General features: G+C 46.8%; 1 protein-coding gene across 4 annotated transcripts in view; it reads left to right on the forward strand.

Annotated features, from left to right (window-relative positions):
- The window catches only part of DPY19L3 (dpy-19 like C-mannosyltransferase 3), a 517,935-nt gene that overhangs the window by 398,413 nt on the left and 103,429 nt on the right, over window positions 1-16,093 (forward strand). For all 4 annotated transcript variants that reach the window (XM_078671604.1, XM_078671603.1, XM_078671605.1 and 1 more), the window contains one exon: window positions 9,778-9,860. In XM_078671604.1, the coding sequence (XP_078527730.1) occupies window positions 9,778-9,860 (83 nt within the window). The remainder of the gene's footprint in view (window positions 1-9,777; window positions 9,861-16,093) is intronic.

Genomic DNA, 16,093 nt, shown 5'->3' on the forward strand with positions numbered 1-16,093 from the left:
GCTACAATACCATGATGGCCTTCATGGACTGGTTCAGTGACCTGTTGTCTTAGGCTTTCCCATACCCCAATTCTTGAGGCTCTCAATACAACACCTTCTTTGATCACAGACAGTTCATCCTGTACTTTCTTGAATTTTTGTAATTCGACATACTCAGCAAGTGGTCGAACACTCCTTTTCTAGGATTGAGCCAGAATGATGTCTTTGAGAATATGCATGTTCTGTAGATCAGTAATCTGTTCGAAATGTAAGTTGGCATACTGAACTTCACAATGAAGTTGATGCACTCCTCAGCTGTCTTGGATATCGAACTGAGACGAGGTAGTGGTACTCATGAAAAGTAATCAAAAGGGTTCTGGGATTTACCCTTACAGTCACAGAGCCCACCTCTCAATGCGAGAGGGTAATCTTGCTTTCAGATTTCCAAAGATAATGAACAACGCTTGGTGGTCTCTTATGATAGTGAAAAGTTTTCTGTATAGAAACACACAATAATGTTAACAGGCCCACACTGCAACCAGACTCACCTTCTCTGGCTGAGAATAGGCACATTCTGTGTCAGACAGGCTCCGACTTGCATAGGCCACAATGTGTCTCTGAACATTCGGATGACCGTTATGTTGACAAAGGATTGCCCCCAGTCCCACCGGGTTCTCATCCACTGTGATCTCAGTATGTAGTCTGGGGTCAAAGTAGGTCATCTTGGTTGCATTCTGAATTGCATGTTTATTCTTTTGAAACTTTGATCTCAATAAACAGACCATTGGAACAGGACATCTCGTTTTGTCAACACTCTCAGTGGAGCACATACAGTAGCAAAATCACCTCTGTACCTTGAGAAATAAATGGCCATACCTAGAAGGGATCACAGCATGGTGACATCTTGTGAGAAGCAAGTAGCTGACAGTGCTTTCACTTTATCCGGGTCAGGAGTCATTCTGCCATCAGAAAATAGGTGTCCAAAGAATTTGAGTTTGGTCTTGTGAAAACCACGATTTGCTGCTTTCAGAGTGAAACATGCAAGAGCAAGTAATTTGCACACTTGTGTTAGACCCTTGTCGTGCTCCTTGCTTGTTGCTCCAAATACCAGTATGTCATCACTGTAATTAAACAAAAGTGGGCAGCATGGCTCGCGGGTGGGGGTTTTACGCAGGAAGGGGGAGGCGAGCAGGGAGGAGGGAGGGTCGAGCAGGGAGGGGGGTCACAAGGGTAGGGGAGGATCATAATTTAAAAAAATAGTAAAACCTACATTTCCGCTAGGTCCCACGTCTTCACTGCTCCTGCTCTCCTGCCTCTGACAGGAACAGAAAGCAGGCAGCCAGGCTCCCTCCCCTAAGATAATCACAACGCTGCATGCAGCATTGTGATTGGTCTGGAGCGCCGTGGCGCGTGGAGGGCGGGGGGGGGGGTCACATGAGGAGGGGGTTTACGTAGGGAGCAGGGGTCACACAGGGGAGGGGGGGATCATTATTTAAAAAAAATAGTAATAATTAAAAACCTACCTTTCCGCTGAGTCCCACGTCTTCACTGCTCCTGCTCTCCTGCCTCTGACAGGAACAGGAAGCAGGCAGCCAGGCTCCCTCCCCTAAGACAATCGCAACGCTGCATGCAGCATTGTGATTGGTCTGGAGCGCCGTAACGCTGCGCTCAGCCAGGGGCTAGAGGGGTGTGCATGTTCTCCATGCAGACTGCAATGCAGCCTGCATGTAGAAGGGCAAAGTGCACATGACTAGTTTGGGCAGCCTGCGAGGGCCGACCAAACAATCTTTGCGCAATCAGGAGTAGGCAAATCACTCCTCCCCTGCCCTCTCAGAGATCAGATCAGATCAGACCCGCCCACCCGCCTGCAAAGCAAACATAAAATGGTAATAACTAAAAGTTCTTGCCATTTTATGTTTTGGCTTCTCGCATTGCGAGAAAGCAGTGGGGCAACGCTTCTCAGCCATAGCGGAGGAGCCGCCCCTGGATTTAAAAGCATTTATGACAGGTTGAATTATTTGACGTATAACATCCTGAAATATTTCTGCAGCTGACTGCTCTCCTAAGCTCAACCTTTTGTATCTGAACAAGCCGAAAAAGTTGTGATTTACCTGCAATTCTCTTCCAAATAGAGTTGGTGATATCCCTTGTTCAGGTCAAGATGGTAGAAAACTTTGGCACAGTTCAATTGCATGATCATGTCCGCTATGTGTGGACCAGGATTTCTTTCTCTTTTGATTGCTTTGTTGGCCTATACCCTCACTGTCCTTTATTGGAACCACCACTATGCGCAACACCCATGCTGTAGGGCCAGTGGAGTGCTCAATGATGTCATGCTTCAACAATGTTTCTAGTTCTTTCTCAGCAGCTTCTCGCAGGTGGAAAGCAACTCAGCAGCGCTGTTGTGTAACCGGGTGAATGTCCTCATTAATGTGAGCTCGCACTTTAATTGTCTTTAGCCTGCCCAGGCCGTGACTAAATGACTGGAATTTACAACTTCAGACTGACCTTGGAGGTGGTAATTGACAGATTACAGACTCATGTCAGCAGCGATGGCCAACTGATCACATTGAGACTTTTTTTGCGTTGCAAGGCAATGTGTATTAATCACACACACAAAAAGAAGGGGGGACCTAGGAGCTAATGAAGGTCCAGTGTCCATGCTCCTAAAACATCAAATTTTAATCACAAAAAAGGACACTGTTCCTACCGCAGGGTGCAAAAAGTCACCCATACTCTAAGGTGCAAATAGTCACCCATGTATTTAATAAAAAAGGAAAAATGAATAAAGAAAGGAAAGCCTTAGGTAAAGAGAGCCCACAAAAGGTGAAAAGACAATCTTTGTCCTCTAATGCCCTCACACACCCCAAGGAGTGTCATGCTTCATCATTGGGCAGTTGCTCCTCGTAGGGCCGGCGCTGCAATTCCCTACGGGCCCCCCGAAGGGGTCACTTTATCGGAGATCTTTTAAAAGACTGCCGGATGGTGCATGTGGGTGTGCGGGGTAGTGGGTACACTGAGGGTAAAAAAGAAGAAAGTGTACGTGCAAATAATTAGATGTGTTAAAAAAGAAAGGGGTCAACATGCAGCAACAATGTCAATGTGGTACCCTTCGCAGTTTAGAACAAGCATTTACAATGCAATGGTTTCGCCTTTGCAAAAGTTAGAGCTATTGGCTTTGCTCATGACATTATTTTTATTTATGTTTTTTTTTAAAAAACATAAATAAATGGCATTGTCATTTATAATGCCAATAGCAGGGCAGGAGAGCAAGCACAAGCAACGAGGGGGCAGGACAGCAAGCACAAGCAATGAGGAGGGGGGGGCCGCAAGCACGAGCAACGGGGGGGCTGGGGAGCAAGCACAAGCAACGGCAGGACAGCAAGGGGGGCAGGACAGCGAGCACAAGCAACAGGGGACAGGGGAACAAGCACTGAGGGGGGAGGACAGCAAGCACGAGCAACGGTGGGCAGGGGAGCAAGCACAAGCAACAGCAGGACAGCAAGGGGGGCAGGACAGCGAGCACAAGCAACGGGGGGCAGGGGAGCAAGCACAAGCAACGAGGGGGGAGGACAGCAAGGGGGGGCAGGACAGCGAGCACAAGCAACGGGGGGCAGGACAGCAAGCACAAGCAACGAGGGGGGAAGGACAGCAAGCACAAGCAACTTTTTGTGGACCTGTGAGATTGTCAGGTGGACAGGGTCATGGTCTCCCTTGGCCCCCCCCCCACACACACAGAGCCCCACACACACACACACAGAGCCCCACACACACACACACACACACACAGAGCCCCACACACACACACACACACACAGAGCCCCACACACACACAGACGCACGCAAGTCTGGGATAGAGCGAAGGAGTGCAGCTTAAGTGACAAGTGCCCCTGTGCCGAGGCGCGCCCAGCAGTGGGAGGGGAGGGCTCCTTCTGTGCAGGTAAAGAGCACGAGTCTGAGATATACAAAACACTTTGAAAGTGGTGTGTGGTCACAGAGGAGAGGGGCGTAACAGATCCAGAACTTTAGTAAGTGTTGTATTACAATACATGCATATCTAAGAAGAAGTGCTTTTTCTACGTTAACGCAGAAGTAAGGTGTTGAGGTTAACGGATGCCTTGGTTCTCGGATCACTATAGGCACACGGGTTGTATAGATTACTACAGAAGAGGTACACGGATTGTTTAGTGACTTTGAAAAGCCCGGTGTGCACCACTCTTTCTGTGAGCTGGTCCCACAGGCGGGGTATTATTACGAGCCACGTTTTACATTGCAAGAAATAAATGACACCAGAGCAGCAGAAACAGAGTGGGTGCAGATAGTAGAACACGTGCTTCTCAACCCGGCTCATTGTCCAGCCCTGCAAAACACAACTGCGTGTGTCAGGTATACTAGTATAGTGCCGACCGCGAGATCGCTAGTTTCTAAGTGCTGTGATGGGTAGCTGACGGGAAAATAAAGCATGCGAGAGAGATGTGCTCTGAATCGAGCAGGGCTCTAGTGTCTCTGGGTGTGCCTTATTTTCTTTGAAAGAAGCCATGTTACAGAATTGTGAACATGTGCACGGTTTTGAGAGGGAGCAGGTTGTAAAGGCACAAAAAACAGAGCACATGATGAGCCAGCGCACTTTTAGAAAGGTCTGAGCTCTAGGCGCACCCTGGCTCCGCAATATTATACCGTTTTTATACAGAGAAAGTGAAGCAAAGGGCGGCAAAAAATTTGCCGAGGATCACACTGTTGATCAAGCGGGGATGCTGGCTTTAGAATCCATTTATCCTGGACTACACCTGTTATTTTAGTCATTTAGGCACATGATCACATATCACCCGAATTATCAACTCATCAAAACTATGAGGTCATTTTTGTGCTAAGGATCGACCTTTAGAACCCCCGTCAATTTCACCCATTGAGCTGTGTACGTAAGCGTAAAGTTAAATGTAACTTGATTGTGTTTAGAATACATAGTACATTCGCTGGAACCAGTCTATAATTAATGAACATCTATATCTGAATTTGCTAAAACTCACTCTGTGATGACAAAATTAAGAATTATCAACCCACCTCTTCAACAACCAATAGCAATTACAAAGCGCACTGAAGCCCACGTTGGACGAGCAAGCACAAACCCACCGTGAAAGCCTTGCAGTGTCCCAGACAACTGTGCATTAGACTGGCATTGTGTGGTTTCGGCTGTGCACTGTGTCTAATGTCGTAGCGACTCTGCCTGTATGCCGATTTTTGAGCTATATCAAAGCGCCTTGAAGCTGCCATGTGGAGCATATAATAAGTAGTATTAGAAACTGTATAAATAAGTGATACCCTTGCAGAAACTAGGTTCTCTCGCGAATGAAACTATCTGGCCAAAAATAAGACGACAAAGCGGATAGCGGGAGTGCCCCGGTCGACCTTGTGAGGCCCGGCGGCTCCCGAGTGATCGGACCTGCGGTGCTGCGGGGGAGACTCTGGAGGGCATCCCAGAAGTGTGAGCACCCCGGGCCAGTCGTCTGCTTGTGTCCGCACCCAACATCCAGCACAATGGCTGCGGAGGGGTTGGGGGGGATTTGGTGGGGAAGCGCTGGAATGAGAGGCCGGGGGCATTAAAAAGAAAAGTTTAAAAAAAAAAGAAAACTTACCTGACTGCCGACTTGGGTCCGACCGCGCCTCATCTGCTGTCCCCTCCTGGGACAGGGTCCGCGTTGGCGCCTTCCGTTTAGTGGCTGGTGACAACAGCAACCCCTCTTCGCCAATCCAGAAGCGGCGCCTTCTCCTGAGCAGAGGGGAGAGCAGTGAGGGCGTGTACCCTTCAGAGTCTCTCTCTTGCCTGTTTTCGCTGATGGGCACAGCTGACTCGAGTTGCACGAACGGGAGGGGGGCGGGAGAGAACACGGACGACGGGAGGGGGACGGGAGAGGACACGGACGGCGGGAGGGGGGCGGGAGAGGACACGGACGACGGGAGGGGGGCGGGAGAGGACACGGACGACGGGAGGGGGGCGGGAGAGGACACGGACGGCGGGAAAGGGGAGGGAACAGGAACAGGAGATAAGTATCTCCAGGGTGTATATTTAGGAGTACTGAACGACTCTCCCGAGGGTCTGCAGTGGGGCGGGGGCGACTTACTTTAAAACATGGGGGGGGTTTGAGAGCCGCATCGGTCCCATAAAATTAACTTTAAAACTCGACCAGTTTGAAACTTGTGAGAAACCAGCACAGGCAGCCAGCCACTGATGCTGTGGTCAGAAAAGCCGATCTCCACAGGGCGGCTTTGCACTTTCAGTACCATTAAAATTGCACTTTTGTTGTAAGGTGTTATTAGATTTTTGGTGTTTGATGTTAATCAAGTTAAACCTCAGTTGGTTAGATTTTTTGGAAGTCGTAATACACTAATTCTAATGATCGCTGCAGAACAACTTTATATTCGTAAAATTATATGTAAATTGTAGTAGTTTCTGTGCAGTGTGTGCTTGTGAGTAGCGTTCAGATTAGAAGGTCGTCGTTTATGTACAATACCCGTGTGGCTGTGTGTGTGTGTGAGAGGCATCCCTCACTTCTAATATAACATTAAAAAACTGCACTAAAGCATAAGCCCATTTTTTCATAGAATAAAAAATACTCAACTGTATGAGTTCACCCAATCAAAGTTAAAAAGCTGAGCTTTTGCACTACTGCATTACATATGCAGTCTTAAAAATAAAATTCCGCATTAGAATGATGGCGTATAGGATAGATAAGAATACACAATAAGCAAACCACGATCGGCCATAAAGAAAAAATACGAGTGTTTTCAAAGTATCGTCGTTCGAATGCCACTTATGGTTTTTCACTGTCTATTTTCCTTAAACAGTATTAGACCAGTCACGAGAAAATGCAAATGAAAGGTTCTGCATCCCTACAGTCCAAGTCGAAATACATTTTATTCGCATGTCCTCTCGGCTTGGAAATATACCGGAATAAAACGTACACGGTGTATAAAGACTTCCGGTTTTTTTTTATAAACCTTTTTTATTGGATTTTCCATTTCAAACATGCCATACAAATACATTCACATCAGTGATGAATTACGTATAAAGACTCCAGTTAGATACGCAGCTATTAAAATTAACGTGTCATTGATTGAAGAACTGCTGTGAATATTAATGCATTGCTTGCCTTTTCGGAAATGGACGCGCACACACTGCTTTTTTAACCAGTTTATACTAAAATTCTAAAAACTTTACCCGCAGCATTTCCGTGTGTTCTTTGGCCACAGACACAAAAACAAGAAACCGGGCTCTAAATAGGACAGTTAAACCGCATAGTTTGTTGGGTCGAATTGCCTTGGTACAACCGATATGAATGTTTGATGAGTTTGTAGTTACGTTAAAGGTAGAGAAAAGTGGACTCTTATTTACGGTGCAGTTTTTAGGGAGTTCTCCTCCTTGCTGAGCGTGTCGCATACAACGCAATATATTCATATAGTGCTGCTCCGTTTTGTGAGCTTTTGCCTAACTGCAGTGTTTTGCAGCGCTCCTTTCTGTTCAATTTGTGACTAACTAAATATTTTTGTAGTCGTCCTGTGTTGCGAGTGGGGGTGACTGTAGTATTTTTGCACATTTACTTTGTGTGTTCAGTGTTTTGCTAATTGTGTAGTATTTTTGCAGAGATCCCGCTTGTGTTGCGAGTTTGTTTTTAACAGCAATGCAGTGTATTTGTAGTTGCTCTGTGTGTTGTGCGTATCTACCAGTGCGTTATTCCTGTAGTTGCTGTTTGTGTTCATTGAGGGCCTAACATGCCAGTATTTTTGCAGAATCCATGTATATTGAGTGTGTATCTCACAGTCCAGTATTATTCAAAGTTGCTGTCTAGATTGCAATTTCGCGGATAACGGTGTGATCTTTTTGCTGAGTTCCTCTAGAGGCCCTCTTTATATTTTGAGTGTGTGGATAGGTGTGCAGTATGCCTGTAGAATCCTCTCTGTTTGGCGAGTGCACGCAAACAGTGCAGTACTTCTGCAACAATCCGAGCAGTATTTTTCGAGTTCCACGTTGCACGAACGGGAGGGGGGCGGGAGAGAACACGGACGACGGGAGGGGGGCGGGAGAGAACACGGACGACGGGAGGGGACACGGACGACGGGAGGGGGGCGGGAGAGGACACGGACGGCGGGAGGGGGGCGGGAGAGGACACGGACGGCGGGAGAGGACACGGACGACGGGAGGGGGGCGGGAGAGGACACGGACGGCGGGAAAGGGGAGGGAACAGGAAAAAACGTAACTCCGCCCTGGGAAAAAATCTCGGGAACGCCCCCGAATCTGGTCCGGCCTTGACGGACAGATCCGGCACTCAATGGCTAGCCTCCATTTATGGAGCTAGCCAATGAGAGCCGGGGGACGTTCCCGAAGTGCTTATTGGGGACATAGGATTTCACCTGCGCTGAAAGGCTGCGCAGCAGCCTTCGGCAGGCGAAACCCAAAAACTGCTGTATAAAACATTGCCCCGAAAGCACCTTATGCCTGGGTGTCAAAGGTCATAGGTCGACATGGTCCGACAAAAAAATAAGTGTATTAATGCCTTTATATTACTTAGATAGGAGGTTTATATTCATAACGTTGCTTTTGTCTTGCTCATGTGCATATTGATGTTCATGGTTTTGCATATGCATCACTAAAGGATTGTGCCATTTTATATATGCGTTTTAAATATGCTCTCCTGCCTTCCTCGTCAGTGCTTCTGACATCTAGCTTGTTGGCTCTTCCATTTTCACTGTATGCACTAGCACACCTCTTCTGCCTGCTTGTGAACAGTTTGTTCCCTTCTGGTGCTTCTCCGTTCATGTACATGGATACAGCGCATCTCCACCTGTGTCTCTCCAAAGGTACTCCACACGTGTAAACATTACCTGATGTTTTCCAGCAGCCCACAGTATCTGTTAAAGACATAGGCTGGCACGATATATGAAACCCTTGCATTTTGCTCAGTATGGTCATAGATGTAATGGCGCTGTATCCAATGTATAATACTGTAAGATATCATGCATTGGGATAGGGCGAGGTCTATTTTTTTTTTTTTGCAGAGTTTTCTATAGCGCGAACTAGACCCGAACCGAATCAGGTATCAGAGCGCTTTACATATTTTCCAGTTACGTTACATGAGGACACACTTTCATTTTAGGCACGGGGAGATTAAGTGATTTGCCCAGAATCGCAGGGGGTTTTTGGCGTCGTTACCGAGACTCGAACCCAGATTCCCAGGTCCGAGGTCGAGCGCCTCAGCCGTTAGGCCAACTCCTCTATTAAAGCTGGTGCATATTATCTTTAATCATGTATGTGCCTGTCACTTATGACAACAAGTGTAAAAAACCCTGCCATATTTCTGTTTAAGAACATCAATCAGCCACGTTCAATCCAGATTCTAGCAACTTCCATCTATGCTTTACGGCCTGAAAGAAAGGTTGGCGAGGTTTTAGGGGACAATCTATAGGAGGCCTGTTAGGTGATGTCCTTGGTCTCCTACATGAGATATCCACTTGGTTGCTCATTTCAACATAATTTGTAACCTTTTTATCATTGGTTTATAAGGGTCTTATTTGCAGCTTTTGCAATGAAACCACACAAACCAAAAAGCTGTGTGTACAATGTATAATGGAAGAAAATTCTAAAAGAATATGATTTTAAAATATTTCAAATTTGTTGATTGTTAACACAAAAAGGAGCACAAAAATGTTTTTCTTTTGCTGACCCAAGAGCACTTCATAGAAAATCCCAATTGTTATCTATTCGCATGTTTTAAATTAGTAATATTTTTTAATTGTATATTTCAGTTTTGGCCACGAGTGATGGATGAGCTGTCAGAGTTGCGAGAATTCTATGACCCTGATACTGTGGAGCTGATGGACTGGATAACGTGAGACATGTTTTTTTATTTATCTTTTTCTTCGTTTTAGGGTGAGTAGTTTCAGGTGACAACAAAAAGAACAGACTTAAAGGCTATTATGATTCTCACTAACTGCCACATGATTTCTGTGGCTTCAGTAATGTTTTGCTTATTGACCCACTTAGTAGTAAAAGATAGTTGTATTTTCAGAATAGAGCAAAAAATAGAGTTGATTTACTGATGAAGTTCACCATATGCATATTTTGCTCATAAGTATTCATTCTTGAGATCTTGAAAACCTGGCTGGATGTTACTAATCAGTAGTTCAACAAGTTAAGTACTTGTATTAGGATCCAAGGTAGGCAGTGGATACTTTTTAGAACTGAAAAGCCCTTGCCTCCGGCATCACACTAGATCTGGAATATGTCATAGTTCCTCTGAGCCAGTAGGGGTGCCGGCTTCTTATTGCAAAAAATAGCATCCTGTTGACACTGAGAGTTCATAAAGTGCTCCTTCGGGACTATGTCAGTTCCCTTTTTATTAAAAGCCTTATGACATGGATCCGGAGCTCCTCTCTGAGAGAAATTTTACCTCGGAGTCACAAAATATTTATACAGTGCAGTTGTTTCAGGAAAACAGTGCAACTGCCTAAAAGGTCTGGGTTCAAACTGTGTCGAACTTGAGGAAGGCAAATGTCGATCATGGATTTTCATGAAGCCTATTTGTGGTTTACTCCTGCTCTTGCTCTCAGTGCCGTAGCATGTTACCTAGGGGCATTCAGGAGAGAGAGGTCAAATTTCTTATGGCCCGAGCCAAGGAAGACTGACGCACTTACTGAAAAAACAGATGCAGGTCCCGCTCCCGCTGCAGGTCTCGCACTACATCCTCCTAGTCATCAAAGGAGAAAAAATGACACAAAAATAAAAGGACCCCACCATGCTCTAGATCAAGGGGTAAGTCACCTGCCCCTTTGAAGTTGTCTTCATCAGACTCTGAACTGGTGGCAAATCAGTCTTTACAGGCATCCCATCATCTTCACCAGTGCCCACCCGTCCCTGCCCCGCCAGCTCTGCCTGAGCCTCTTAAGGCTCCATTGTTCTGAGCTTCACCGGTGCCAGTTTACCTGGGAGCAGATCCTTCTGCCTTCCTGCACATAATGTGGGACATGTTTGTTCGAATTTCGTCTCCCTCTGATGTACCTTTGGGCCCCATCGGTCCATACGTGGTTCGGCTTGGAGTATCCGGGCGGGACCTCCCTTGGCAACAACAGTTCCTCGTATACAGCTTGCATGATACTCAGGTCCGGCCGATGTCTCCCCAGTCCATACCCAGCTCACGTTGCCACAGACTCTACCTCCTCCACCACTTCTACCAGCGTTGTAAATAACTATTACTTCAGTATTGGAACTTTTATAGATTCACATGCTTGTACCATTCCCCGTCGTTGAGATGGGAGCCCCTGGTATATGAAAAAAGCAATGCTTAGAGGACTACAAAGCAGAACAAGCATTGGCATAGCCAATAGGTCTTGCCTTTGGGAACTTATAAGTGTTTAGTTATTCAGCACATTATCCTTGGTGCAAGGATAATCCTAGGGGAGAGGAGTTGGCCTAACGGCTAGGGCGCTCGACCTCGGACCTGGGGATCTGGGTTCGAGTCTCGGTAACGACGCCAAAACCTCCTGTGATTCTGGGCAAATCACTTAATCTCCCCGTGCCTAAAATGAAAGTGTGTCCTCATGTAACGTAACTGGAAAAATATGTAAAGCACTCTGATACCTGATTCGGTTCGGGTCTAGTTCGCGCTATATAAAACTCTGCAATAAATAAATAATTAACTGTTACATGGCTGAACACTTAAACAGTCCCAAAGGCGAGACCTATTGGATATGCCAGTGCTTGTTTCTGCTATTTCGGATGGTTCGTTTCCCTGCCGGGGTTACAACAGTGCATGCCCGGGCTGGACGGTTCTACTGCAACTAAAGGGCCCCCACGAACAGAAGAAGCCGCGCAGTCACGCGCTATAGGGAGAAGCGAAGCACTCCAATACCTTCCAGTTGAGTTTGTGCTATATAAATCTGCACAAAAAAATGGTTGACTGTGAGACTCTGTTCCTGAGGTATCCATCCCTTGTGACTCTGTCCGTTTTCTACAGTCACTGTTTGGCTAGGGATGAGCGAAATTGCTTATTTTTTTGTTAGGGAGTCTCATTTTTTTCCATGCAAAATGTGCTTTGGCGTATTTTGTGTAACATATATTACCCAAGTGCACAGGTCGGATAAAAAAGTTTAACGGATAAAAATAGTTTACCTGGATGTTAGCAGAAGACTCGTTTGAGCAGAAAATGTCTCATCTAAACATTTTCTATGGGGGACCATTCTCCCAGGAAATAACATAATGCCCAGCCTTACCCTTGACCTGAATGTGCTGGCCTCTGGAGTATTTTGTCCTATGTGCAGCACGGGATAGGTCCAGAATGTTAAAGCGTGTTTTTTAGATACTGCAAGTCATTCCCCCCAGTGCAGAAAACACAAAGGACCGGGGAAGTTTGATGAGGAAATGCGAGTGGGGCTTAGTTTAAGAGAATGACGGGAGCCTCCCTTCATAGACGCCAGCCCCTAGGGTAGGAACACTAATGAACCCGCAGGTGTCATTACACCAGCCAAGTGTGCCACCTCTGGGCTGTCGGAGCTGCGCGCCTGGTGATTTAACCCCAGGGAAATGTATGCGAATTAGGTGAAATAAATTGCTGTGCTGCTGTAGATTTATTTTCTCTACAGGTGAGTTTGAGACCTATGTCGACACCCCATCAGGCAGCCTGGAGGGACGATAAAAAGTACTATGCGTTCCCAGAGCAAGTGCGGCGCACAAAAGAGAATCAAAGCGACCCGGCGGGACGATAAATACCGCTAGACATGAAGCCTAGCTGGCGGCGAGAACCCTTCGCGCGCTGCGCTTTCCTGCATGCGACCCAGGCAGCTACGCGCTGGGACCCCTGGGGAACTATCGCAGGCCTCTGAAGTGGCTGAGAGTGGACCAAATGGGCTGTTGAGCGGTAGCTCGACTCTTGTCAACAAATGAAGGAACCCGATTAATTACGGGAGCAGTGAAGTTGATTGGCCAGTAGCCTGGGACATCTGGATACCGTGCTGGAAAAGTTTGAATTGACTGCTTAAAAGAAAGATTAAATGGTTAAAAAAAGGGCACCGAAAAGTAAAATTTATAAAAGCGAAATATTAGGGGCGAACATAGGTCAATGGAAAAAGAACATATAAAGTAAAAAGGTAAATTTTGCCACTGGGTTTGTTGAATTTACAAACCTATACATTAACTCTTAACCTCGGTGACTGCGCGAAAGAAACAAGTGGGAGGGGTAGGGGGAGTGCTGTATTGCTTTGCCCACTTGTGTAATCTGAACTTACGCACACCACTTCCTCACACAGAAACTCCAACACTCCTCTGGAGGTACAAAATGAGCTTTATTAATATTGTAGGCAAAGGCAATGAATCTCTAAAGCTAATAAATTCTTAGGCACCGAGTGAAAGGCAATAAACAATGAATACACCACACTATATATCTATAAATATGAAATATGAAACTATGAATACAGGTATATAAACAGTTAATGTACAAAGCACCTCACCAGATGTGTCCGCACCGGAGATTTCAACATCCCTGGCCAAGCACTGAAACACCAAGTTGGGAACCCCGCAGATCGGGACGCAGGAAGTAATCTCTCTGGGCACCAAAGTTGTCTCGCGAGTGCATCGCTCCAAGACTGAGTTCCTGAGCTCCACCCCACAGACACTGCTTTTTATAGTTTAAATCAACATGTTCGAGAAGCCTCTAGCAGGCAATCTCGCCCATCTATTCACAGGTGCTGGCCCCATCTCTGCATCAGACCCACCCAGACAGACCTGGCCAGATTCTGTTTGGGCTGTGCTGAGGCAAAAGACATTCCTTTCCCTATCTCCGGCCTTTGAGCTTTGCACGGCCATCCTCCCTCTGTCCTAGCGATAAGTATGGAATGCACAAAAACAAGCTGAAGGTACAACATAACCTTACGAGGCATCCTCACGAGATGCCTCGCACCCGCTTGTACTCGTTTACGAGAAAAACATGTTTGTTACTGCTGAAGTGTAACTACAGGGCAAGGCAGCACAAAATGGAAGTGTGATGCAACAAAATGGAAGATCAGAGCATTGCATGGAATCGAGGTCAACATGTAATTTAGTACGTGTAAAATGGCAAATGCAGTACAAGTGCGGCCCAGAGCAGGGACTAGGGCAGGTAGATTGGCAATCTGGAAGGCCTGTCTGTGACTGCAGCGACCTTGTGGGAGCAAGCGCGATAAATTGCTAACACATGGCGCCGCTGCTCGCTCCTGCAAGGGAAACACCAAACATGCATGCTTTTTAGCAAAATGCTGATCGATTCCAAAAGCTCGCCTCCTATGTAGCGCATGCGCGCTGCATAGGCGAGACCTAAAAAGGCCTAGGCCCATTTCTGTTTTGTAATCCATAACTCTTGTTATGTAAAAGAGACAAAAAATAATCCTTGAACCAATCAGGACCCTTCACCCTCTAGAACACTCCTGTGAGAACCATAGCCCATCTTAAGGAACCGTGAGGGACACCTTTTGATATGGCTTAGGAAGCTAAAGGCCAGAAAGGAGGTCATTTTGTGTGACAACGAAGAGGCATCCTCTCCCTCACCCAGAAGGTCCCTAAAAAGATCACCTCATGCCCATTCTTCTGAAGAGCGTCCAGAAAAAGCCCTTAAAAATACCATTCAAGGGTCTCATGGGCGCAGGCCCTCAAAATCTCCTGAGACACCTGAAAAGGAGAGGCAGGGACATGCTTCGGGGGATAGAACTGCTAAAAGGCGAGTTCTGAGCCACCTAAGACACCCCCCTCAGGTCAGGCACTCCTTCAAAAAGCCATCTTCAGTGCCTCCTGAAGTAAAACGTCAACGAAATCCTCGTTGTCGATGGGACTGTCGACGAAGAAACCATCTATGTCGTCGTCGACCAAGGTTGAGTTTCGCCTGCTCCCTAAGAAGACCTCAGCGTCCACGGAGAGCTTCGTCAACGACTGTTTCAATTGCGTCGACGACCGTGACGGGGCTGTCGACAACTACGACGGTGACAGTAACCATGTCGACGGCGGGTAGACCATCACTGATGGTTTTCCAAGTTACCGCCGATGGCTCCATCTTCGACGACGGTATCGTCGGCAGACTCGTCGACGAGGGAAAAAACACCGGACATGTCAGAAACCACTAGGAAGAGGAGAATTACACCTGAAATCACTTCTAGCACAGTTACACCTCTTTTGCCATCTTACCTGCTAGAGGAGCAGGATTCTGAGAAGGAAGACGAAGGTCCATATGGCTATGCAAGTAGCCCTGCACCTATCCACGTTAAGTGTCAGGAGGACGCCTGATGATGAATATGGCGAATATCAATATCCTACTCAGCCACGATACCACCAGAGTTATCAGGAGGAGGTGGTTTGCATGCCGTCCTCTTTATTGACGGATCTACAATTTATGTTGGCTGACGACAGGTAGAGATTTCCACCAACTCCTGTATCGCAAGAAATACCAGTAGCAGCTCATCGCCCACGCTCTATACCATCTACTCCGATGAGGAGCCAAGCTGTGCTGCCAGAACCCTTACAGAGATCGCCTCCCCCGATCCCGCAACAGGATCCAGTTACTATAGATGACGACCAAGAAGAGGGAGTATTCACAGATCCTAACAGAGAATGGGATGACTACCTCATTCCCACACCCTCTTCTCCCTCTCCAGTACCGGTTGACTCACCACCTGAGGACATTGGTGGAATTCACAACTTGCTGGAAAGAGCTGCAAAAAGATTTGGCCTACCTATGCAAGCTACTCAGACGGAGTGTTTTTTATATGATTTTAAGGAACCATATAGGAAGTCCGTAGAAGCCATCCCTATAATAAGTCACGTTTGGGAGGAAGGACTTAAGGTTGTGAAAACACCAGCGACAGTAGCACCAGTACTCTCCAGGTTAAAGAAGTATAAGGCCCCAGAGGACGCTCCAGCCTGTTTGGCGCCTATCACAAACCGGAATCAGTTATTTCCCATGCAGCTCAACGGAAATCCACAAACCCATCGGCACCAAGTACAACACCGCTGGTTAGAGAAGGCAGATGCCTAGATATCGCCGGTAGGCGTTTCTCTTCAATGTCAGCTCTCTTGGTCAGAGCAGCTAATGCCCTTGCCATATTG

This window comes from Lissotriton helveticus, chromosome 12 (assembly GCF_964261635.1).
Source record: "Lissotriton helveticus chromosome 12, aLisHel1.1, whole genome shotgun sequence".
Taxonomy (NCBI): Eukaryota; Metazoa; Chordata; class Amphibia; order Caudata; family Salamandridae; genus Lissotriton; species Lissotriton helveticus.